Genomic DNA, 24058 nt, shown 5'->3' with positions numbered 1-24058 from the left:
AATGTGAAGTGGGCCTGGAGACGTACGTGAACCTAGAGCGACTTCAGTCCATCCTTCCATCCATTATCAATGACCACTTGTCCGGTGCAGCATCACAGTGGTCTGAAGCCAATCTCTGTCTGGAAGCACAGAGGGCAAGGCAACCTGGACAGAACACCAGTTCGTCACTGGGCCATCACACACACTTGCACTAAAGACAATTTAGAATCATCAGATTTACCTGAAACACATGTGTTTAGACTGTGGGAGGAAACCAGAGCACCCAGAAGGAACCCAGGGAGAACATGCAAACTCCACACAGACTGAGCCAGATTTGAACCCGCAGCCCAGGAGCTGTGAAGCACCCAGGGAGAGACGTGGGTAGTGAATTTGGACTCAGGCCATTGGTTTGCTATTAACAGGGGTAGAAAGTGGAAGGGTCGGGGTAATAAAACCACTAAGAGACACTGATGCAAGAGAGGGCAGTATGTTTTCACTGTTACTTCGAGGGCTGCAGTATTGGACTCAGACTGGTCCATGTAAGCTCACTGCTACAGCAATCATGCACATAAGGAATTATTAATGCACTGATGCAGGTTTTCTCCATTAAAAAGTAAGACCAATTGCAATATGAAGGTCTTCGGATGTCCTTTAACTCAGCACTCAGCCTACCTCCTCGGTGTGGTAGGAAGGCCAGATGCAAAAGGGGAGGTGCCAGATCTCTTGGGTCCCGTGGGGTGTCTATCTGTACCGCAGCCACAACAAGCTGGGCATGGAAGGCAAGAATAGCAGGAACGCATATCTAGGTGCATTTGGCAGAGGAGCTGTGGGTGGCATGATTTATGTTAAGTGCCCCAATCACCTTTCATATAGAATATGAAGTGGAGCTCAGTCCCAAGGGCTTTGTAAATGGTATGGGTGCTAATGGAAGCCCCGAAGGCCATTTGACTCGTCCGTTCTCGTAACCTCCTCCACGCCCAACCCCGCGGCGCCCTCTCTGTCACCGACGCCGCCCCCAGCAGCGCAGTCAGTCTCCAACGCGTTAGGATCAAAGACCGGCTGTGATCGGTGCGAGTCCTGACCTCTCACCCCCAAACCGCGCCAAAGCGGCGGCTGCTTCGGATGAAGAGATGCGATGCTGGGTGGAAGGAGCCGTGACATTGCGCTAAGGTACCAAAAGCCCAGACGTTGCCTTTACAAGTCATACAAATCACAGCTTAATTTTACACATTTACGCATTCGTCCAGCAAGGTATCTCATCGGAGCCATGAAGAGATCCTGCCTCTAGGGTAGGACAGTCCGCTTTCTGCTGGACCACCTTTCGTCCAGCTCTCTGACCTAGTCTTTAGCCTTGCTCTGCCCCCCCCCCCGAAGGTGAGTTTCTCCGTGACCTTGGCTTCACCTGTCCGTGTGCGCCCTCACACTGTTATGCTGTACATCTCCCCCCGTAAAGTTCTCTGAGACATCAACAGAGAAATGCACTGGGAAAAATGTTTCCAGTATCACGACGTCAAAACCGCTGAATAAGTTGTTGTCGTCTAAGTTCAATCCTAATGCAAATTGTGGCATCGCAGCATGGAAAGTTTGACGTGAAATTCTAAGCGTGACCAGAAGAGGACAGTAGAACACTGATTTTGTCTCTTCATCCTGCTGTCATCATTCCAGGTGGGCTAGGAAGGGGTAGCAGCAGCAGCATCAGCAAAGAGGTGTCGATCACATCGGTAGACGCGCACGCACACACACAGGCTCGACCACAGCTCAGATTCCCTTTCCATCAGTTACACACTCCATCCATCCTGCCGCTCGCTGAGGTTCGTGCTTCCTGCCCCGCCTTCGCTCACTTTCACTCCCTTCGCCCGCGCTCTTGCGGCACAAATGAGCCGACGTTAAATTTCACCATGCCAAAAGTTTGTCGCGCACACTCGCTCTCGTTGCGATTAAAGTGGCAACAGCTGGTGAACTGGCCAGCGAACTCTGCTTATAACCAATGAGGGAACTGCTGTTGAACCTTTAACAACTGCCCGCGCTGCCCTTGCAAATCTCCATGTGCATAAATGGCTGAAAGTGCAACTGGACAATATAGAAGCCCAAATAAATCCCTAGGGGTGGACTTGCCCCCAACGCCATCTGGTTACAGCCCCAGAGGTGTAGATTTGACCCCCCACCCCCACCTTCTCTTACTCCTCTGAAATTCCCATCCTTTAATCCCAAGAGATGTAAGCTTAGGGTTGGGGGTCGAGGAGGTCTCCTGTCAATCATCTACCTTTGCTTTTCTCGCCGATGCCCCTCCTGCTTTTGCTCCTCATCTTGGCAGTTATTTTCCTTAGGATTAAAACCACACGTTCTGTTCGTAGAAGCAATTTGGGGGGGGGGGGGGGGGCTGCGGCTGGCATTTTTACGACGTTGTAAGATAATTTGTCTGACTTCACTGTTCTCGCAACTGTCGCTCTCTCTCCCTTTCCTAACCCTTAACCCCCACTGCAGCTGTCGCCATTCCCAGAAACTGAGTAATGCCTCAAGCGCACCGCTGCGCGCCCGAGCCGCATACACGCTTGCGCACACACCCACCTCCTCACTCACAGTTACACACAAACACACTCACACACGCGCGCTCCCCGGCAAAGTCGAGGGGAGAGTGTTAGAGCGAACCCGATCGGGGTTGTTCCAGGAATCCGGCAGGAGAAACAGGAGACGTGTCCAATTCTGAGGCGGTGGGGGGAGGGGGGCAGTAATGGACCCGCGGGCCGTATCTGGTGCCTTCGCATTGGGATGGGGGGAGGTGGGGGAAGCAAGGAGGGGAGGACAGTGCAGGAGCAGAAAATCATCGTGCAGCAAAACCAGCTTTGCGTCGGGGAAAGGCCGCGGAGCAGTAGGTCCGCTACGTACCGAGGGTGGAAGCAGGCGGCCGGAGCTTCCGCACACGCACCTCGTGCCTGGTCTGAGTGACGCCGGCTCAGTCCTCAGCAGAGGTGGGGTGTTGCCCTTACCCACTGCGTGGATCTGGAGCTGCTCCACGGACTCCTTTACCGCTCTGTGGGCTTTTGCGACTCGCTGCCGTCTGTAGCTTCTCAGGTTCCTTTTTTTCCCCGTTAAGCCAAATCGGGGCCTTAAACCTGGAGCCGCTCTTTCCTGCAGCGTCGGTCCAGGTTCCACAGCTCGTGAACCTCTGTTGGGCCCTAGTTAAACAAGGACGGGCTCTAGGAGTCTGCCGTTGCATCGGCTACACCGCTCCGTCCCCCAGCAGGCTCTCACTGGAGACGCGCTCGCGGGGTGTTTGTAGGGTTCCAGCCCTTGAGGGGGTGAAAATTAGTGGAACTTCGTTTTTATGAACGGCCTCTAAGGGCTGAAACGGGGAAGCACCACCATTGCCAGCACCCATGTTTTGTCCATGCCATGGCTCCTGCATGTCTAGGGGAGAGGGACAGCCTAGCGCGCACGCACATGCACACACACCTCTCGTTACTCCCTCCCCACGATCACAGGTCTCCCTGTAGAGTTGAGCAAACAGCACTATAATTTTCTTTTAAAAAACCAACCTGAGAAAGCATATAATTTACCGTCATAAAAGTTGATTTTGTGCAAAGTCTCCTTTTTCACAGGACTACGGGCCACTGGCTGCCACTTTGTCACAGGGGAAATACGATCCCTTAATGGAAGGATGGAGAGGCGGGTGAGAGGACGCTCACAGGGTGGGTCGGCCTCTCTGCGGCCACATAAAAACACCCCCATAACAAGAGTCTAATGAAGTGGGCAGGGGAGAGTGCTCTAACATAACACCACTTGAAGGGGGTATTAAATACTCCGCTTCCAACCGCCCCCACCAGCCCCCAGCTCCTTGAGGCCGCTCCATCGCGCTCAGGTTTCACATCCTGGTGAGAGGCTGAGCCGCACCACCGCAGTCCTGCGTGTTTCAGGCATGGCGGACAGACGGGCTGCGAGCGTACGGACAGGGCTGTCATGTTGTCTGCGCTCCTCCATCTTCGGCGGGTTCTGCAGAGGGTCACTGTGTTTGAGGGACAGGCGGAGAAGCAGAAGAAAACTTAAAGGGAGGGAGGATGAGTGACAGCGGGGGGGGTTGCCGTGCCGTCAGCCGAACCCGGCCGCCCTGTCTGACAGCAACAAGGGGAGAGGAGGCCAGTAATACGGTCCAGATGTGTCTCGGTCCCCAGCGCCAGGGAGGCGTCAGGGCAGCATTAAGGGCTCAGCCATAGGCATACAGACCCCCACCTCCCCACAGCCAAATCCACCCTCCCACCCTCCACAAGCCCAGTACCTGGATGTGGGGGAGGGCTGGGTGCGGAGCAGCACACGAAAAAGTCTCCAAATATTGCATATTAACTCTTACACAGCTTGTCATCGTTCCAGACAGTCCACATGAGCATCCAGTGACTCCAGGTCAGTCCATCCCGTTAAAACCCGACGCAGTCTTTCGCGACTGTGGCTGCTTCTTAGTTCTCTATTCCTAAACAGAATGGAGTGGCACAGCAGTGCAGCAGGTAGCGCACGGATCTCAGCATCTGGGTTCTACCTCGGGATGTGGGTTTGAATCCAGCTCAATCTGTTCAGATTGCATGTTCTGCCTCTGTCTGTATTGCTTGCCCCTTAGTGCACTGGTTTCCTCCCAAGCCTAAAGACATGAGTTTCAGATGAATTGATGACCCCAGATTATCCACGATGCGTATGTGATGGACTGGCATCCAGTCTAGGATGTACCTGCCTTGTACCCTGTGCATGTGGGACAGGCTCTAGCCCCAAGCCCTAGCACTGGACAAGCTGTTATCAGTAATGCCTGAATGGATAGGCTGATGGACAATGAGTTGTAGTGCAGCTTTATTTCCTTCTCAGATGAATCACCCAACTGGGTATGTGGTTCTACAGAGAGGAGATATGGTGGTGAACCACACTTCGTCACAGCTGTTGTCGGGGCCCGGTCTCTAAATCAGTGTTGTCTACATCAGCGCCTCCTTGTCTCATGGCCCTGCTCCTTGCCCTCTGCACCTCCTTCCTCTCCAGGCCCAGAGACCCAGGGTCAAGGGTCAGCAGTTCCCTCAAGCTCAGGAATACGAGGCCCGTTGCAGCCTTTTCTCTCCTGGGGAGCCTTGAGAACTGGTGCTTCTTGCAATGTAGTTTAACACACCGTTTTAGTGAGATCCATCATTATGACTTATCATATGAGGGTCAAAGGTTAAAAAAAAAAAAAAAAAAAGACCCAAAAGCATCTTTAAACGAAACACCTGACACAGCAGCCGAGCAGTTGGGTGTGTTGGTTTGGATATTTATGAATAAGGGGCTTATGTTAAGGAAAGAGGTTTCATTGCGGAGAGCGGTTCTAACAGAGATGTCTCGGCAGGGAAGAGGCAGATACTGACAAGCACAGCAAGGCTGGTCAAAGTGTGAAATCGGCTGTGAGAAGGGGAGGCAGGCCTGGGGAAGGGGGGGGGGGGGTGCTCTTCCACATCCCGCACAGATGCTGAGAGAGTAACCTGAAGGAAACTTCAGAAATGAAGGTTAAAATTTCACTCATGCCATCTTGGTGAAGTTGGTGGTTACAGAGTACTTGGACTCTCCAGGAGGGAGTTCTGTGGCCTCAGGCCTGGCATCGGGCAGTATCTGCACAATCAGCGCCTGCAGTTTTGGGATTGTTTTCGCTAACCCAGGTCGATCCCTGGGCCCACGTGCTCCCGCCTTCCAACTTTTCCGCTCCCCATGCATTCCCTCAAATCTACACTCAAGTCCATTTCGCACGCAGGAACAACACGGCCACTCCAGATGCGCCTCTCAGGGCGGCGGTAGGCAGCAGGAAGCATGGAGAGCTATACTTTCTTCACAGCTGTGAGCACAGCATTTGTCTGCTGCCTGCTTCAGCTCACAGAAACACTCACACCCTGGACCCTGAGTGTACAACCTGTCTAATAGCTGGAATCATTTCCTCCTGTCTAACTCAATATTCATTCCTCAACTGCCAGCCAGGGTTTGAGCACTTGCAGGGCCCTTATGAAAAGGAAACACCTCCAGATCCTAACCTTTGACTGGACACCTGGACACAGTGACCCCAGGTCCATGTGCAGCAATGATCAAAAAGTCAAGATCGTGGGTATATTCTATGGAGCCTTGGAGCAGAATACCAAAATGGTCCACCCAACTTCCAGCTGTACTTCTGTTGTAAACTTGTAAGCTGGCCAGTTTAAAGTACTGTGCAAAATCAAGTCTTAGGCACTTAAATGTTTCACAAAAATATTTGTTTTAGACAGTTATTTAATGTCTTCTGCATTAGTGTCAATGGGAAAGAGCATATTTTAGATTTCTATGCATTCCTTTTGCAGAAAGTTAGTGTTACAGTAAAGGTTTTGTATGCCCTTAAAGGAAGAAAATACACACATATACACAATCTGAAACTGCTTGTCCCAAGCAGGGTTGCAATCAACTGGGGCCTAACCTGGCAACACAGGGCATAAAGCTGGTGGGGGAGGGGACACACCCAGGATGGGATGCTCGTCCATCGGAAGGCACCCCAAGCAGGACTCGAACCCCAGACCTGCCCCGCAGCGGGACTCGGCCAAGCTCGCCACCCCAAGTGGTTGTTGACGATGGATGGTTACTAAGATTTGTAGAAAGTTTATTAAGAGCATTATTTTTGGAAGCATTCTCCTTTTACAGCTTTTTTCCCCTAGATCCCTAAAACTTTCGCACAGTACTGTGTGTCTGTGTGGTGTTTTCAGCTATATGTGTAGATGAAGCAAGTGCAGATGTGCTAGCAAGGGTGTTTGTAGGGTTCCAGCCCTTCTGGCAAGAAGAGCAGCTTGTGGCCCATGTTAAATTCTGGCACTGTACACAGCTATTGTGTTGCACAGTGGAGGCAAATCCCCAGGTTGCAGTCAGGACTGTGAGAACTGCAAGCCTTCACAGCTGGGTTGGGGGACTTTCTGCTGCCTCACCATTCCTTCCAAGTCACTGCAGAAAAACCCAGATCACGAACAACCAGCCGGATTCACGGGGCCAGTTAGTTGGATAGCTGTGGTCGGGAGCGCTTTCCTTCTCTGCCGTCCTGCTTCATATGACACAAGGTGTTTGTGAAGACTAAGGGGAACCCAGAATGTGGCTTTGGAGGACACAATGCATTGTGGGTTATGAGTACAGAATCAAGGTCAGGGTCTAAGTATGTAAAGAGGCAGGGGGGAAAAGGGAACGTTGAGTTCCAAACCCAGAATATATAAACCAATCAAAGACCCAATTAACACCTCTTAAATCTGTTTTGTACTGGGAGGGTATGGGAGGCTGGCAGGGGGAAGTTCTGTTGGCACGTTTTCCCGGCGCCACTTTGACCCTGGAGTTAGACCCATGGTGTGAGGCCCATTTTGGATTTCGTTTTGCGGAAAAACACAGACGCGTCACCTGAGTACCGTCTTCTAACATGTCTTCATCTGCTCTAGGTCTCACAGGAGTCTTTTGCTTAAAAAGCAAGACAGTTACATATGTATGGAACCCGTGATGGACATGTAAATCTAAAGGTTACTGAAGGATGACTTGATCAGACTCCTGCGGTTCACCCTGTTTTCTTACATAATAAATCAATTCATAACAGTGACATTTTTCCTCCAGTTTTAAACATGCCTGCATGCAAATCCAAAAATACTAGGAGACTTGTCTATAATCCTCTGTTAACAGGATCTTTACTGGGTGAAATTATAGCGTGTAACATGCAAAACACAGCCAACAATGACCAACAGCAACCTCCCTAGCTTAATGACAGTTATAGTAATCATCATCTGGGATGTTTTCCCAAGGGGAATGGCTACTGTAACTTACGGGGCTTCAATGAACACATCTTGCCTTCACAGCCCCGTCTATATCTGGCTCTTCCTTCAACCTCAACAGGTATATCCATGTCAATTTTTGATTAAAGGGAAACAGTGACAGGTGCAAGTATAAATAGGTGGTTGCACAGTGCAGGCAGATGGCCAACGCCGAATTAACTTTCAGGTGCCACCAGATGGTGGTCTTCTGCAGTATTTAAGCTCACTTTTTGATCATCGCATCTGAGACGACAATATCCTACAGGAGACTGGCAAACAACCCCAGTGTGGGTGTCTACTTCCTGCAGCTGCTTCTGTCTCCACTGCAAACCTCACTTGAGCACAGCTGCATTAACATACACTCCATGCTGATGTTTGTCATTAGCCCATGAGCTGCACCATGTGCATACTGCTTTGTGTCACAAATATCAAAGATGCAATACACATGACTAATGTCTCACTGATTTTATAATCACCCAGAAAAACTACTCTACATGTGTACTCTGTGTGCTCTGCATGCTGCTTATCCTCAGTCCCACTGACTGAGTGGTTAGAATGTCCTGTCCCGCTGAACTAGCCCTCTACTGCTTCCCCCAGCACCGGCACCATGGGTCCCCAGAATAGAAGTGAGCCTGGCCATCGAAGCGCTGACGACACGTCAGATGACATCATTCAGAAACAAGAGCCAAATATAAAGCAGGTGAGGGGTGCTGATTACTTCAGCTCTCAGCTCTGGGGAGAAGGGGGGGAAAAAAAAAAAAAAAAAGGGACAGTGGGGGTCTCTGGAGAAGGGATTACACATTGGGTGGAAGGGTGAAGGAATGCAGAAGGTGAGAGAATAAGGGAATATAATATATTAGTACTGATGACTACAGAATTCTAGTGAAGGCCTGTTCTGTTTTTACCCCCTCATTTCCAGAGTGACGAAAAGCACATTTGCACCAGACTAACATGTGTTGGGTGTGATGTTTGTTTGTTTGTATCGGGGGTACTTGGGGGGGACTGACCTCTGTAGAAACTGGTGACAGATGTTTGTGAAATATACCTGGGGATATTCGCTAGGGACTAGGGATCCTGTGAGGGTCCTGGTAAGACCACATAACGCCTGTTTGGCTGACAAGTGGAAACTCAAAATGCGGTGGTAAACTATGAATCTCTCTGAAGGCAAAAACATGTCAGTCTTGCAAAGGATGTGTCAGTCTGACAAAACAAGTTGAAACAAACTTTCGTATAATGGCTCAAATTGTGACAAATGTACTGATTCAACTGTGTTTGGAAGAGCACAATCTGTTTCCTATGTAAGCAGAGTCCCTGGTGTATTGGACTCGCCTATTTGCCCCTCCCTTTGGCGCCTGTGGGTTAGGGACCCTGGGGGACGGGGAGGCTCTGACCCTAATTCCCCATATTAAAACCAGCAGGACTGGACCCAGAGGCTGCCTACAGATACAATATGTAAACAGCAGTGCAACTGGAAACCAAGGCAACATTTGGCTTCAATTCACCTCAGAGCGTATGGACTGGGTAGCCTGCTGCCCATACACACACACACACACACACACCAAAAAAAACTACGCCCAGAAAAATTAAACCCATGCACAGAAATATATAGTTGCTTTCTATTTTCCCACAAACACAAAACTTATTAATTCTCCGAGGGATATGGGTTCTGTTACTGATGTAGAAAAACAATGAGTACTGCAATAATCCCAATGACAAATGAAAGTCAGTGACAGTGTTTGTTTTCCCTTTCATTTTTTATGATTATATTCCCTTTATTGACAATTCAAAAAAATAATAACCAATAACCACAAAATAGCCAACCATATAAAAACATGCCTGTAAATCTTTAGTTAGATTCCTTCTATACATAATCGATGTAAATGAAAGCCTGAAAAGTCCCAGATGTCCGTTTGGCTAAAACTGGAGTATAATTATAATGATTGTTTGTTTTTTTAAAAAGATTCCATCTAAAAATGAAACATTTATGGAAAGGGTCATACACAACTGAGTGTCCAGAATGGAGCAGTCCCGTGGCTTGTACTGATGTACGAGGGGTTTAAGAGTTTACAGTAAAGCTTTAACACCTTCCTAAAGAAGGCCTGCTCCCCTCACATGCAACTGATTGATGCTGTTGAAACTAAAATACTACAGATAGCTTTTTAGATGAATTCAAGTGTCATTCATCATCATCCAATTCATAGAACTTAGAGTTTTCAGATTTTTGTCCTTTAAAAAGACTGTAGAAGAATATATGCTTTATAAACCTGACTAAAACTTTGTATCACTACAAAAAAGCTCTTTTTTTTTTTTTTTTAATTTTAGAGCTGTCCAAAAAAAGGTCCACATTCTTCCCCCGAAATCACGGTGTAGTCCTAACTCCCAAATATTCTGGTGACCTCGGAGTCCTGAGTATTCATGGCAATGCCATAATGTGCATGTTTTGATTGTGAGTCCACAAGCCCCTCTTCTCTGCATCTATGGCAACATTGGTGATTCTCCTTACTCGTGTTCTGTAGAAATGTGCCTCTTTAAACCACTCAGGTGTTCTTGACCCAGGTGATGATGATGATGCTGAAACTGAGTAGGCCCACAAGCACCCCAATGATCACTAGAAGTAAAGCCTGAAAGGAAAAGTTGGGGTTGGTAGTGCTCAAGAGTCCAGTGTGTGTCTGTGTTCATCTACTTTTAAACTGAACCACATCCTTAAAGAGGTTTATACACACACACACACACACACACACACACACACATTTTCAGAACCGCTTGTCCCATACAGGGTCACGGGGAACCGGAGCCTACCCGGCAACACAGGGCGTAAGGCCAGAGGGGGAGGGGACACACCCAGGACGGGACGCCAGTCCGCCGCAAGGCACCCCAAGCGGGACCCGAACCCCAGACCCACCGGAGAGCAGGACTGTGGTCCAACCCACTGCACCACTGCGCCAAGAGGTTTATACAGTTTTGATAATCCAGTGTTAGCAACTTATTCTAAATTAGTAGGATAATCTGAACTGAAAGTAGTAGATGAGGGATGAAAATACCCACAGCATTTCATACACAGGTCATTATTACGAAAATCGGTAAGCGATGAGACTTCATAGCAGAAATGAGAAAACTTTCATTGCCAGACTGCTCAAAATTTCCACTGCCGCCTACAGAGGCGGTGACTGTTTGTAGAAGGAATGAGATGTGTTACAGAGAAAGCAATGGTTGTACATACACCCAGAGATCGAAGGGACTGGAGAGGACTGGCGCTGATTCGGAGGTAGAAGAGGCCTGGGTACACAAACAGCAGGCCTGTGGAGGTGGTGGAGCCTGGAAAACCAGAAGGATATGTTGTCATCTTTCAGCATTTTTCAACCAACTGAACCAAACCAGAAAAAAAGGCCAAACCTTGCTGTTGGATACTCACCCACCACCCCAAAGACGTTTCTGATATCTGGGACGAAGATGGCTAGCAGCAGAACCACTGCCAGGAGCATGGTGGTGAGCAGAATGTGACTGGACCAGGAGAAAGGTCTGTCCCCCAGAACCAGGGTCCTCAGTGCCTTCCGGGTCTGTTGAATGGCAAAAACTGGACTTACCCAATACCACCTGAATACAAATCAATCCTTCTTGTTCAAAATAAACAGGAGAAACACCTCACGCACTTAGAACCTAAATGGCAGTTCTCATTCTGCAACAGCCCTGTGTGCTCTTCTCCTGACTGCAAAAGCTGAAATAAGAGTAATGTCCTCCAGCAAGGTGTATCTGTACAACAGAGTTCTTGCTGAATAAGGTGGCAGCAGGAAATATAGCAGAGCCATTGCTTTGCACACAAAGGACCTTGCTGCAGTACCTAAAAACAAGGTACTTACCTTGAAATGTTGCAGTAAAAATTACCCAGCTGCATAAACGGGTAAATTACTGTAAGTAGATTAACACCAAGTTGCCTTGGAGAAGTGTCAGCTAAATAAATAAAAACAATTAACATACAGCCTTCTGCACCAAAACAAACCTAAATCCTTAATAACGGCTGTGCTGAAACCCAAGACAGATCGAAGTACCACCGAATAAGCAGATCTACAACAGAGAGCTTGACAACTGGGTCTAACTAAACAGTTTATCAGGAAAATAGCTGTACAGTGTTCAATGGCAAGAGGGTACACATTACCATCCTAATACTATGGAGCAGGACAAACTCGTTACCTGCAGAGAAGTGAAAAACAGGGATCAAGCCGCAGGTTTGACTTACGGGAAAGTGGATAAGTGGCACAGTGAGCAGCACAGCCACCAGAATGGCCAGACGCACAGACATCACAAGGATGTCACGGGGCAGGTATGTATCATAACCCTGTAGGAGCTCAGAGTCCACATGACCTGTCAGGGTGGATGAGAGACACCAGTGAGTGAAATGCCTAAGATGACTGAAAGTTACACTCGCAGTCCCCTCGAGTACCTGTATACCATGTCACTCATCCTACTCATTTCACCCAACAGAGGACACCCACTGGAAGCAGTTTAGTCCCTTTCACTGTGTTAGTGAAGCTTGTGCTCTTACCGTAAAAGGTGAGGTAGCCAAACAAGGCAGACACCAGATAGACCAGAAAGCTTAGCGAGATGCTCACATTGGCAACATTCTGCATTCTCTTCTTGGAAGGCCTGGAGTACAGGTCCATGTTACACAGCGCAAGTCACACAAAGCACACCACAGACCGAGCTGCGAGTGAATTGGGCACCAACCTGTGTAGCTCACAGTAGATGGGTAGAACAGCAGTGTGACAGAGGAAGGAGAAGGCCATGGTAGGCACTGCATAGGCACTCTGGAAAACAGCACACAACAATCATCCTTTCACATCTATCAACAATGTAAAGTCTCTTCTATCCATCTGCCAATGACACTTACCTTACTGGAGATGGCAAACATTTTAGGAATGCATTCAGAGTTGGAAGAATTAGAAACCTGGAATAACAGGAGCAGAACATGTCAGGCACAAGCTGATTCAAAGAATCCCAAACAGTAAACATTCACCTGCACACAAAGACCCTGCTGTTATTAAAATAAGTAAGCAGTATAAACAGATAAGCTGTTTTATTTAAAAGTGCAAATAACTTGATACTTTTTTAAAATTTTAGAAAAAGTAGCTGACTTGACTACAGTGCAGTTTTATTGATTTGTCTCCCGTTTCCCACATTTGGTGACTCCTGACATTCAGAAACGCATCAAGGAGCAGAGGCGAGATGTGTAGGAATCAACTCTAGTACTCTGGAAAGGTCAAAGGTCAACACCTCTATATCCTCACCCAACACAAACAGCTTACCACAAACTGTACCATTATTATTATGACTCAAAGCTTACCTAACTTTGTCAGAAAGCTGTAAAGCTCGGTCATTTTTATTTGAGTGCAGGAGTAGTGATTTGAACCCAATTCCTTTTACTGCAAGGTGCCTTTATATAACGATGATATGCTGGCTACATCTTTCCTTCCCAGGACAGGAAACTGACCTGCACTTGTGTGGAGGTTACCAGCATAGTGCTGAGTGTTTCATTAAGTGGGAGGGGACAAGGAATGGACCACTTCTTGATGACAACCTGGAGGACAGGAATTCAGTCCATCAGTTAAAGATACACAGGGCAGGGAACCTGAGGCGAGACATAGTGCGGTAAGGGACCCCACCACAGCGGCAAAGAAGACCATGAGGAAGAAGGCCAAACTGCTGGTGTAGCCCAGGAACCCTGCAATGAAAGGGGCATCAGTACAAAGTGCTAGACATGGCAGTCCTGGTGCAGATGGGTGAATGGAAACTTGACTGAAAAGTTGCTTATAGCACCAAGAAGAGAGCTAGTCTGTGGCAGAGTTGCCAAATTATTTCAGCAACACATCCAGATCATGACATGAGCACATGAAGGTGTTAAAACGTTTCCGTGCACAACAAATTTGATAAAACTGTCTGGACGGAAAACATTATGAGCACATTACAACTCCAGAAGACTGGGCACCACCCAGACACTCACCTATCTTTGGCAGCATAGCCAGGGGAAGCACCACAACCAGAGTCACCAAGATCAGTAGAGTCCTTCCATCAAGGTACCACACATAGCTGATGGAAGTAAGAGAAAAATAGAGTTCAGAGAACAGGAGGAAAGAGTGCTGTGCAACCTCATTGCTGGAATAACCAAAAAAAAATTACTACTGGAGGTGCAGTCAAACTCCGTTTAATGCCAAAGAAGAAAAAGAACGAACGAAAAGAGGGGAATCTTCAATCACGGCACTTATCCACACACATTGCATGCAGCACGTGATCGGTGTTTGGAATTCCAGACACTGCACTGGTTGCTAAGTCATCCTGGAAGCAGGCTGGGCCTGAAAAATGTGTCTCCCTTTTATGCCTAAATGCAGCGAGACAGCTTATCATGTGTTATAAATTTGAAGTTTTATTTGCAAACCATAACCATTATGTAATTCACATACAAACAGCTGGGTTCTGCCAAATGAAGGGATCCGCTCAGATATAATGGACCCTGGAAAATATTTTCCTGGCTGTGGAATACACCAACAACCCATTCCAGAAGCAGAGAAAACTGACAGGGTGACATATGACAAAGGCATGTAGGTCTGAAATGAGAGGATGGTTTTCAGGAGTCCCAGTGCATCACCAGCCACTCCTCAAACAACATCACCAAACAAAGTGAGTGCTGTCTGGCTGCATCTCAGGATCTCTATTTCTAAACACAGCACCAGCCCCCACCACCACCACCATAGCCCACATGTCATTAATCTAAGCTTAGACTTTCACAGCCCTCAGACACCATGTGAGCAGCAGGCAACACAAGAGACTCCTCATTTCCAAAGTAGCCAGCTGATTGACAGGTAGCAAGCCTTTAAACCGCCACTCTGTCTCCCGTGCAATTGGACCTGGGTGTTGAAGCCCCAGGGTTAGTTTTACTGTCCAAGCACATCTGTTATCCTACCCACATATATACATTTGTGCTGGGGAGCAAAGGACTTCTCAGCTCTGCAGTGAAAACAGACAGCTGTATGGAGGCGGATCCAACATGCCGGAACCCTGTGGTGCAAGCCCGCATGCAGCGGGTTCCTGAAGCTCAGACCTCTCAAAGTCAAACAATCAGAACATCTCAAATGGATAGATACAGTAAATATCCTCCTGTGAATCTAAGTGAAATTGAACGGACTAAGTTAAAACATTGCTCCCCTTTTCAATGTCCAACATGACAGGGTAGCTAGTCTTGCGATATCTAAAATGCAAGGGGACATTTTTGAAAAATAAATACCTGAAATCCGCGATGCGTCGATTGGGCTATCAAGATGACGGTCAGGACACAGCTAATGTGTTTGAGAAAGTTTCCACACTACTGTGCGTTCAGAGGGCAGTTCATTAACTCCTCATTAAAACACAGCCTTTGCAGGCTATTCCACTAATGGCTGAAACAGAACACAGCCGTCTCTCCTGGCTGGCCTGCAGCATGCACTGGATTGCTCATCTGTGGTGCTTGTGCCAGGCCAATAAAACACAATTACACACGCACATTGTGATGGCTGGTCAGCTGGACAAGAGCAGTCCCTTTCCAACTGCAAAATACTCTACTTGCCACTGGGGTAGCAATGGTCCACCCTATCGCATGCAATAAAGACGTACAGAAGAAGAAATGCGAGGATACAGTGAAAGTACATGAAACAGGTGTCAACAACGAAGCCATGGACAGTGGCTGGGTGCCGTACAGAGCAAACGTGACAGAACCTCTCTGACTGCTCTTTGAGGAATCAACATAATGCAGCTGAAGGCCTCTAACCGACATTCTCGCTCACCCCCGGAATTGCCTAGTGAGCTGTTACACAAAAATAATTTCCAGCTCCTGAAAACAAATCTGGATCATTGTTTAGTTGCTCATTATCAAAATGTGTTAAATATCACTCTCAAAAGTACCTGTTACCCAGGAATACTCTGAAGACAGAGAAACCACAAAAGCAAACTGTGTTGATAATACTGCCAGCTCTGTCCCATCAGCCTCCAGCAGTCCCTGGCACCACATGACTGATGAGCAGAAGGGAAAACGCACTTCTCTAAACGCAAAAGCCATCAAGCACCCGAGAAGCAGCACGCCGCCCTCCGAGAGCTGAACCCACTCATTACTTCTACAGTTTGTCCTCCTCAGTCAAAAACTACAATTACAATGGCAAAATTGATAAAGAGTGGTACCACTTTGACTGGAGGACATGTGCAAGAGATTTGGGGTGGGCAGCTAACACAGAGCGGCTCTGTGGAGACACAAACCCCCCAGCCCCCGTACTCATATCGGCCTGAGCCCAGCCGCAGCAACTCCAGCTAAGCCAGTGCAGCAGGGAGGAAAATAATGAAAGCTCCAGTTCCTGGAATCAGACTTCACTGCAGGCTTTTGGAGAGGAAATTTGCCCTAGGAAAAAGAGAGTAATAAATGGTAACTTTGCGCTGATGATGGCAGATAAATGTTTTCTCTCAGGCGTACATTTCCTGTCACTGTTCCAGAGTGGCAGGAGAGCCTTGCTCAGAGCCTGGGTGGAAAGTGCATCATGCCTGGGTTTAAGTGGTGAAGAGTGGTTTTGTGCGATATTTCCGCTGCATATTTTGAATATTTCGTGGTAAGTTCATGATGCTAGAGGGAATACAGCAGTTCGGTTTTGCTCTCCTCAAAAAACTTTGGAACAGCAAACACCAGTTTAAGGTCAAAGGGTCACCTGGTTCTCTCTCTGTCTTAGATGTGGTCATTTGAAAAAGAATGCACCAGTTACTGGAAGAAAGGGATCTGGACAATTGTATAAATTGTGCATGAGCTCCAAATACCAGACAGGAAAAAGTCTATGTATTAAACTTACCCAGAAGCGTCTCGGCTCAAGAAACTGGCAATGGCAGCAGGAAGTTCCGATTTTACGATAAACAAGTAGGAAGACATGGCTGTCAGGGAAAGTAAGAGAAGAAAAATGTGAGCAATCTAAAAGGTATTCACAAATGTACGGTACAGGAAGATAGTGTGGGCAAGTGAGTGGGAAAACTTCCTCTTAAAGATTCACTCAAACTGGTAACCTAAAGGCTGTCAATTCAAGTCCCCCCCTCCACAACATAGCAGCATTTAGAAAGGTACTAACTCAGAATTCTGTTGTACGTAGTTGTATAAATGGGTAAAAGACTGCAAGCCTCTAATTATAACGATAATTAAAAGACAAAGCTGGCTTGCACACACCTCCAGAAGATCATACAGCTGAAGTAAAAACAGCATCTCCACGGAAACTACGACAACATTCAACAAAACAGTCTCAAACGAGGCTTCCACTTGCTCTCTTTGTCATCCTAGTTGGCCTCTTGACTAATCTGTGAAAAGCTGTGAAGCCACAGCCATGCCTCCTGTATTAAATGACAAACACTGGCTGGACACTCCATTTTGAGCACTTTGAGCGCCGCTCAGATGAAAAAGCCAGGAAGGGAAATAATAATAGAAAACTGGTCCTTGACACTAATCCAGGTTGCTTCCTCCCTATGGAAACAGGAACATGCATGACTGTTTTCCATCTTCACACCTCCACCCCGTCATGTAATTTGATCAGAGGGGCTTTGGAGCACATCCAGTGGGCCAAGTAGGTCAAAGAAATAAGAGATTAGCAGAAGTGAGAAAGGGAGAAGTAGGAACATTAGAGAAATGATACCACTGCAAGATACAGACTGTTGCTGTGTCAACACTGTCCTTATAAAAATTACTCCCATGTCTGCTCATTGCAGTGTAAATATATAAAGGGTGACCCAGGTTCCTTGTGACTGCAATTGCAACCTATCAGTGCTGAGACATCAAGAGACCACAAGAGTGTGGCCCTGGGTCAGCTTGTAGGACAATGGCTGCAAGATCCAGAAACCTCTCATTGTACAATATTCATTTTCCACCCGTGCAGCAGGATACACACACAAGGCTTCATGTGGGACACGGTGTTTAAAGCGCAATCTACAGCCTTTAATGCGCACATACTCAGTATGCTTTACATAGAGTCACTGAGCATGTAAAAGAAAGAAAAAACAAATAAAAAAACAGTGATTTTAAACTAAGGAGGAGGTTGTTTGAGGGCAAGAGTAAGGGTATCTCACTATAAAGGTTAACTGCCATAGGAAGAGAAGGCCAGTCCCACTTGATTAAAATAATAGCTGGCTCACAGCTAACTATGTGGAAGGTCAATTGGCTTCTCAAATTTCGGCAGAATTAACAAGCTTATACTCAGCATGAGACAATTGCCCCTTTGGCAAAAAAGAAAGAAAAGGGAAAAAAAAAAAAAACTTTAAATGGGAAGTTAAGATATAGACGTGTCCAACACTCTAATGTTTAAGAGTTGCACAGCTGTTCCTGCAGCATACAACTACCTGGGTTAACAGAGCTGTTCATAGGTATTGGGTGCTTTCGTGGGGTGAAGTGTTCTAAAGCAACTGTTTCATTACTGCTCTCATCCCTTCATATCCAAATGTCATAAAAACAAAGCTGCAGGGGCTGACGATTGCAACTGGGCAGACAGAAGAATTATAGGAGCGTGCAACTAAAGATGACGGACGCAGGACTGACACGCAGAAGAAAAATGGTAGAAGGCACCCATTCAATTTCCATTTTCTACAAGGGCTTCCCCAATTCCCATCTGGTTATTGTCAAATGACAACAGCTGCCTCAAAGATGGGGAGACAAATTTAAAAATCTCTTCAACAGATACAATTTCCAAAGGCTTTAACTTGTCGCTCCGAGTTAGTCAGCCTGCGGAACGGAAATCTCTCTCTCGGGGAAACTATTGGCATAAAGGCAGAATCAGAGCAGTCACCAAGAGTTCCTTCATGTGCCATTTTATGTGGCCGTACTGACAGCTGATTGGACAGGGGTGCCGTCACTCATGAAAAAAGTAAAACCAGCTGCACTGAGATTGAAGAAGGCAGCGCTGAATGACGCTGATGACAGGGAGCGACACTGGATCGAATTTGCCATGTTGCACGCAATGGTTCAGTTAAGAAAAAAACGAATCTGGCATTGAAGGGAATCTTTTGCAGAATTCTACCCATGACTCCATGGGAATCCACCTGTTACTGTGGGCAGCTGCTTCATTATAAATTTGTGTAGGCTAATGTTAAAACACCAAGTTTTACGTAAGCAATGTTTTAAAAGGCAGTTAAAGAGTTAAGACTTACCTCCAACATTCTGGATGAGAATTGTAACAGCAACCAAGACCTGAAAAGATGGACAGTAACCTTAAAGACAGCTAAGTTACACTATTTAATTCCAATAGGAAGGAAAAGTGATTTTTTTTTTTTAGTATATCTGTGATTAGTGAAAAACTGTAGATTTTATTTTATTAAAAAAAAAAAACCCACTTTGCCCGGTTTCTTGAAGGCTAATAACCCAAGATCTTCATATGAGGTGATAGCTGTGGGTAAAAAACATTTAAGTGAATAAAAGGAGTTATTAAATAGCCATATGAACACAATAGACATGTGTTGTGTCATCTGTATTACTTCCAATGGACAAAATAAAGTGCTAAATATCACAAGGAACAATTGTTGGAGCAATTCACTGAGACCAAACATTAGGTGACTGCTCCTGCCAAGCAGTTTCTGTATATGGGCTGGCATTTGCTAATTTTGCTGTAAGCAGCCAGAGCAATTTACACTTGGATGTGTTCCTTTTGGTAAGTTCCAAGCAGGATATCAAAACACGGGCAGGACCTTGGGAGACGGACCACACGCAGTGCATGTCGTCTCACCTCAGGCTGCTCAATCTGTTTCGCGTTACTAGTGGGGGCTCAAAGAAAATCCTAGGAAAATCTCTGGAATCAGACAGCAGTGAGGCCACAGAACAAGGCTTTTGTGTGGGTGAACTGGGGGGGATATACTCCTTCCTGCCACGCCCACCTGCCTGCGCAACCTCCTCAACACCCTTCCCACATCCAGAGTCATACCCAGTCATAAGGTCAACAGTCACCACAAAAATGCAGAACTGCCATCACAAAGTTCTCAAAGGAGAAGTGGTCATACTTTACCTTGGAAAGTTACAGCTTCAGCTCCCATGAATTTCCAGAATTTTTTGAAACGTAAGAAAAGTTCTAAAGTCCCTAGAACCTTTTCCCTCCACAAGCAGGAAGAACTGAATACTGGGCCTGACTGCAGAACAAACATTTTGCTTACCAGTATCTATTACTAGTTATTAATAATGACATTTATATGTTTAGCAAGTATTTTTTAATTAAAAGGATATTGTCCTAATGGGGAAGATGGAACAAACACTGACTTTGTAAAGACTCTAAAATAAGCACTTGTGACAGATGTACACATAAAGAGCAGGTTATATGCTGGAACAGAAACAGGTGGTGAACTCTTTCTGAAAACAGTCCACATAAACAGAAGAGGTAGGTACAAGCCTACCAAGTTTGCTTCAACAGAAATGTAACGGTGTGAAGCCCACCTGTTTGATCACACAGCGTCAGAAGAAGGTGAATTGAGTAGGAGGCCAAACTTGAAACCAACAGGAGAAGGATACTGTTGGAAAATATGAGCAAACAGGTCACATTTACATCACTTGTTTGTTATTACAAACAAAGCCTAGAAAGATTGTAAAATCTTGAGAGAAGAAAATCTAACCCATCAGCACTGAAACATGTTCTCACAAAAAGATGGAAATGCCCGATGGAGGGGCATGCAGAGCTCACCAGAAGCCCATGATGCCTGTGTTGGCCATGGCGTAGGACAGACCTAGGATGCCGCTGCCCATAATGGCGTTCATCATGTTGAAGACAGAAGAACCAAATGAGGCCCCAGTGAAGCCCTGGGGCTGAAGAGCCTGAAGATACAGAAGATTCAGGAAATACTCTATACATTGAAATTGGTGTTTTTATATAGGTCTTGATGTCAACTCAACAGTTTGCAATTTAAAAAGCAAAGCTCGGCGAACCTTGACATCTGGATCAACAACCCGAGCTACAAACATCAATCTTCTCTATTATTTCCAACTCATAGGTTTGATACACAAGATAAACCTTATGAATGAGTACTGGATGACTGTTTGCATTTTACTGATAGAGTATCCTGTAACGACCCAAAGAACTGATGATTTACAAAGCTTTACCAGGCAAGAGTGGGGAGAAAATGTCGGCAACAGCAGAACAATAGAGACTCTACAGCAGAAGAGGAACAGTGAAAACACTCTGAAGACTCAGAGAGGTGAGACAGGAGTGTGACTTCTCTGAGTGAGGCCTTTCTGAAATAGATCAGGATGTGAAAGGAAGCAGAGGATTTGAGCCCTGCATCCAGGACAGCTGTTTGGGCTGGGGGGCTCGAGGGGTTGCTGTGGAGGTCAGGTTCTGCACGCCTGCTCTAATAGAAGATATCCGGGCTGGCCTGAGTGTACGCCCTACCCTATCAGCCGGCCAGGAGCCAAACCAGCTAGGGGATCACCGGGCTTTGGGCCCTCATTAGGAGGCCATCTGATCCGGATGTGCCTATCTGGTCTCCCCCTTCTCAACCTCGGAAGCCAATAAGCACTTCAAACAAAAGCTAAACCCCCTACTGGAAGGAGGAGGTACAGGAGAGAGAGAGAGAGAGAGAGCTCTGCAATATTGTACTGGGACTATCTTAACAAGAAAAGAATATGACAAACATTAATTAGCACATGTAGAAGATTTTAATTAGAAACAGATGGTCTAGTCTTCCCTCCAATACAGTAACATCCAATGTATGTATGTTTACTCTAAGACATCTGTCAGTCAGTGAACTGCCATTCTGCTAACTGCAGGGGAGTATTTCCTGGAATAATTTCCCAACTCTCAGGTGTTACGCTTAAGCAACAGCAGGGGAGATGCTGCAAATTGTTGTGGAAATTTCAACGAGGACTTTCACAGGTCTGGTGTCACAAACAAAACAAAAAAGCAAAGCTCAGAAGTCATGTCGTGAAGAATCATCTCCAGTGATTTGTCTGGTCACGCAGGTTGGGTGAAACATTTTGCGAAGCAATGAACATTTCAAAACGCTGCAGTGACTTCTGAACTATGAAGTTTACCTTTGAGCAAATCAATGTTTCCCAATCCTTCTTCATAAATTTAGGCTTTGTCCAACTGAGTTCTAGATATTCACAGAAATGGGGAAAGGGACTCCCAAAAATGATTTCAACAATATGGATTATTTCTATACCATGAGTAACTAGCAAACAAAATGTGAGACATGCAGAGCAAAAAACCCTATTGAACGGAACGAGACAACACTACCCAAGAGCAGACATACAGTTCTTTAATCAGCACTGCTGAGAGATGCATACAGCCAGTTGCTGCTTGACACCCACCCCATCAGCCGCCAACCAGGGATGATAACACAGCCACAACACTATCATATTTTATCCAAAGAGAAATACAACAGTATAATACAAGTCCCAAATGTCTTATTCACACCACCAGTTCAGAGAAGAGCATGGGAGGGGCTCTGGCAAAGGTGATTCTTTTATTTTTAGAATCATGCATCTTGTGTCAAGCTGCTTCCATCCTGAAGTTCCAAAATGCAAAGAAAGTGGAAACAGACATACACTCCCCATCAGCCTCAGCACTCCCTTGACATGATCATAAGAAAGAATAAACTACTCTAGAAGTCATAAAGCAGAGGGTGTGGTGGCATAGCAGGTTTGGCTGGGTCCTGCTCTGTGGTGGGTCTGGGGTTCGAGTCCTGCTTGGGGTGCCTTGTGACAGACTGGCATCCTGTCCTGGGTGTGTCCCCTCCAGCCTTACGCCCTGTGTTGCTGAGTTAGGCTCTGGCTCACCGCAACCCTGCTTAGGACAGACAGCTTCAGCCAGCGTGTGTGTAGAATCCATAACTGAATACCCTTAAAAAAGCTCTTCTAATAGACTTAGATTTATTCATTTAGCTGATGTTTTTCTCCAAAGAGACTTACAATGTTAAGGTTACAATTATTTACCCATTTATACAGCTAGGTAATTTTTTCCTTGAACAATTTAGGGTGAATGCCTTACTCAAAGGTACTGAAGTCAGAGACAGGAATCAAACCTACAACCTTTGGGTCCAAAGGCAGGAGCTCTAACCCCTACACCACCAGCTGCCCTCAAACATTTTGTTGTTCCATCGGAAGTCACTAAGGGTTTAATGAAAAATGTGGGCTTTCTGTTAAAACCATAGCTCTGAGCCACGGTTACGGTACTGATACGGTACAACATATACAAGTTCCTCAGATCTCCCCAAACCCCTGGTAAGCTCCCTATGCCCAGTGTAGAGCTGAACTAAAACACAACGTGGATCATGTGAATGAGAACAGGAAACAGGGGAACGGGCTCTGGGTCTGGCTGCTTCCCACACAGTGAACTCATTTCACAGAAAGGAGTCAGCAGACAGGGGGGCGCAGTGGGTTGGACCAGGTCCTGCTCTCCGGTAGGGCTGGGGTTCAAGTCCTGCTTAGGGTGCCTTGTGATGGACTGGCGTCCCGTCCTGGGTGTGTCCCCTCCCCCTCCAGCCTTACGCCCTGTGTTGCCGGGTTAGGCTCCAGATCCCCACGACCCCATATGGGACAAGCGTGTGTGAGAGTGAGTCAGCAGACCTTCCTTAGCAGCAGAGGGGGGGAGTGCAGGTCCTGAGAACAGCGCAACTAACACACAACACGTCGAAAACACTGCACTCCCTTCTCTCCAGAACCTAGGGTTAGGGCACCTGGTAACGCAAAGGCACAGAACCCACTTTCAGTAACAACCAGCCCTCAGGAAATCATTTATCAGCTGCTCTTTACAGCCTCGTGCCCCGTCTCATACGATTTAAAAAAAAAAATAAAAAATCATTCATAAACTCGGTGTGAAACACGTCACGTCGGAGAGGGATTCGTAGATTTGACGCGTATTAACTTGTCTCTCTTTCTGCACACACGATTGTATTTTCTATTAGAACATGTACGTCGCTCTGCAGAAACAAAGTGTTTACTAAAATGAATCAAAAATGTACATGTAACGCTTACATGGCCGAGCAAAGGGGAGGACTCGCCGGGTTCTTCATCATTCGTCTGGATGTTCATGTTGGCGGTGCTTTCGCTGAGGCGACGCATTTCTGGTATTTAACTGACTAACAGTATGACTTAAAAATGCTCGTCATATCTCAGAGTACATATCGATAATTCGTGTTTTGAAAAAGCCACCACATCTCAAAATCATTCTCTTCTTCTCTCGCTGACTTATTACACCGTTTTTTCAACACCGCTCAGCTGACCGGCTCCGGTCACATGACACAAGGCCACGAGCGCTGGTTTTCGTCGCCTGTTA

General features: G+C 46.6%; 1 protein-coding gene across 1 annotated transcript; it reads right to left on the bottom strand.

The window, feature by feature from the left end:
• Nucleotides 1-9520: 9520 nt before the first annotated feature.
• On the bottom strand, nt 9521-24025 carry slc38a6 (solute carrier family 38 member 6). Its single transcript, XM_018727606.2, has 16 exons — nt 23758-24025; nt 20468-20598; nt 20224-20297; nt 19137-19189; nt 18954-18993; nt 16625-16703; nt 13768-13853; nt 13430-13488; nt 13258-13344; nt 12658-12714; nt 12495-12574; nt 12313-12413; nt 12007-12131; nt 11185-11329; nt 10993-11087; nt 9521-10393 (listed from the first exon to the last, which is right to left on the bottom strand). Exons 1-16 carry the CDS (start codon nt 23842-23844, stop codon nt 10310-10312), a joined length of 1383 nt encoding a protein of 460 aa, XP_018583122.2. The 5' UTR covers nt 23845-24025; the 3' UTR covers nt 9521-10309.
• Between the last annotated feature and the right edge of the window lie 33 nt (nt 24026-24058).

The sequence above is a fragment of the Scleropages formosus genome, chromosome 15 (genome assembly GCF_900964775.1).
Source record: "Scleropages formosus chromosome 15, fSclFor1.1, whole genome shotgun sequence".
NCBI classification, from domain to species: Eukaryota; Metazoa; Chordata; class Actinopteri; order Osteoglossiformes; family Osteoglossidae; genus Scleropages; species Scleropages formosus.
Note: the sequence above shows the minus strand (reverse complement) of the source record. Positions and strands in the feature narration are given on the sequence as shown.

Coding starts and splice junctions, on each gene's coding strand:
- slc38a6 (XM_018727606.2), bottom strand. CDS start 23,844: ATGCGTCGCCTCAGCGAAAGCACCGCCAACATGAACATCCAGACGAAT. Junction 13,489..13,767: donor GGCTATGCTGCCAAAGATAG/GTGAGTGTCTGG, acceptor CTTTCATTGCAG/GGTTCCTGGGCTACACCAGC. Junction 11,330..12,006: donor TGCCACTTATCCACTTTCCC/GTAAGTCAAACC, acceptor GCCATTCAACAG/ACCCGGAAGGCACTGAGGAC.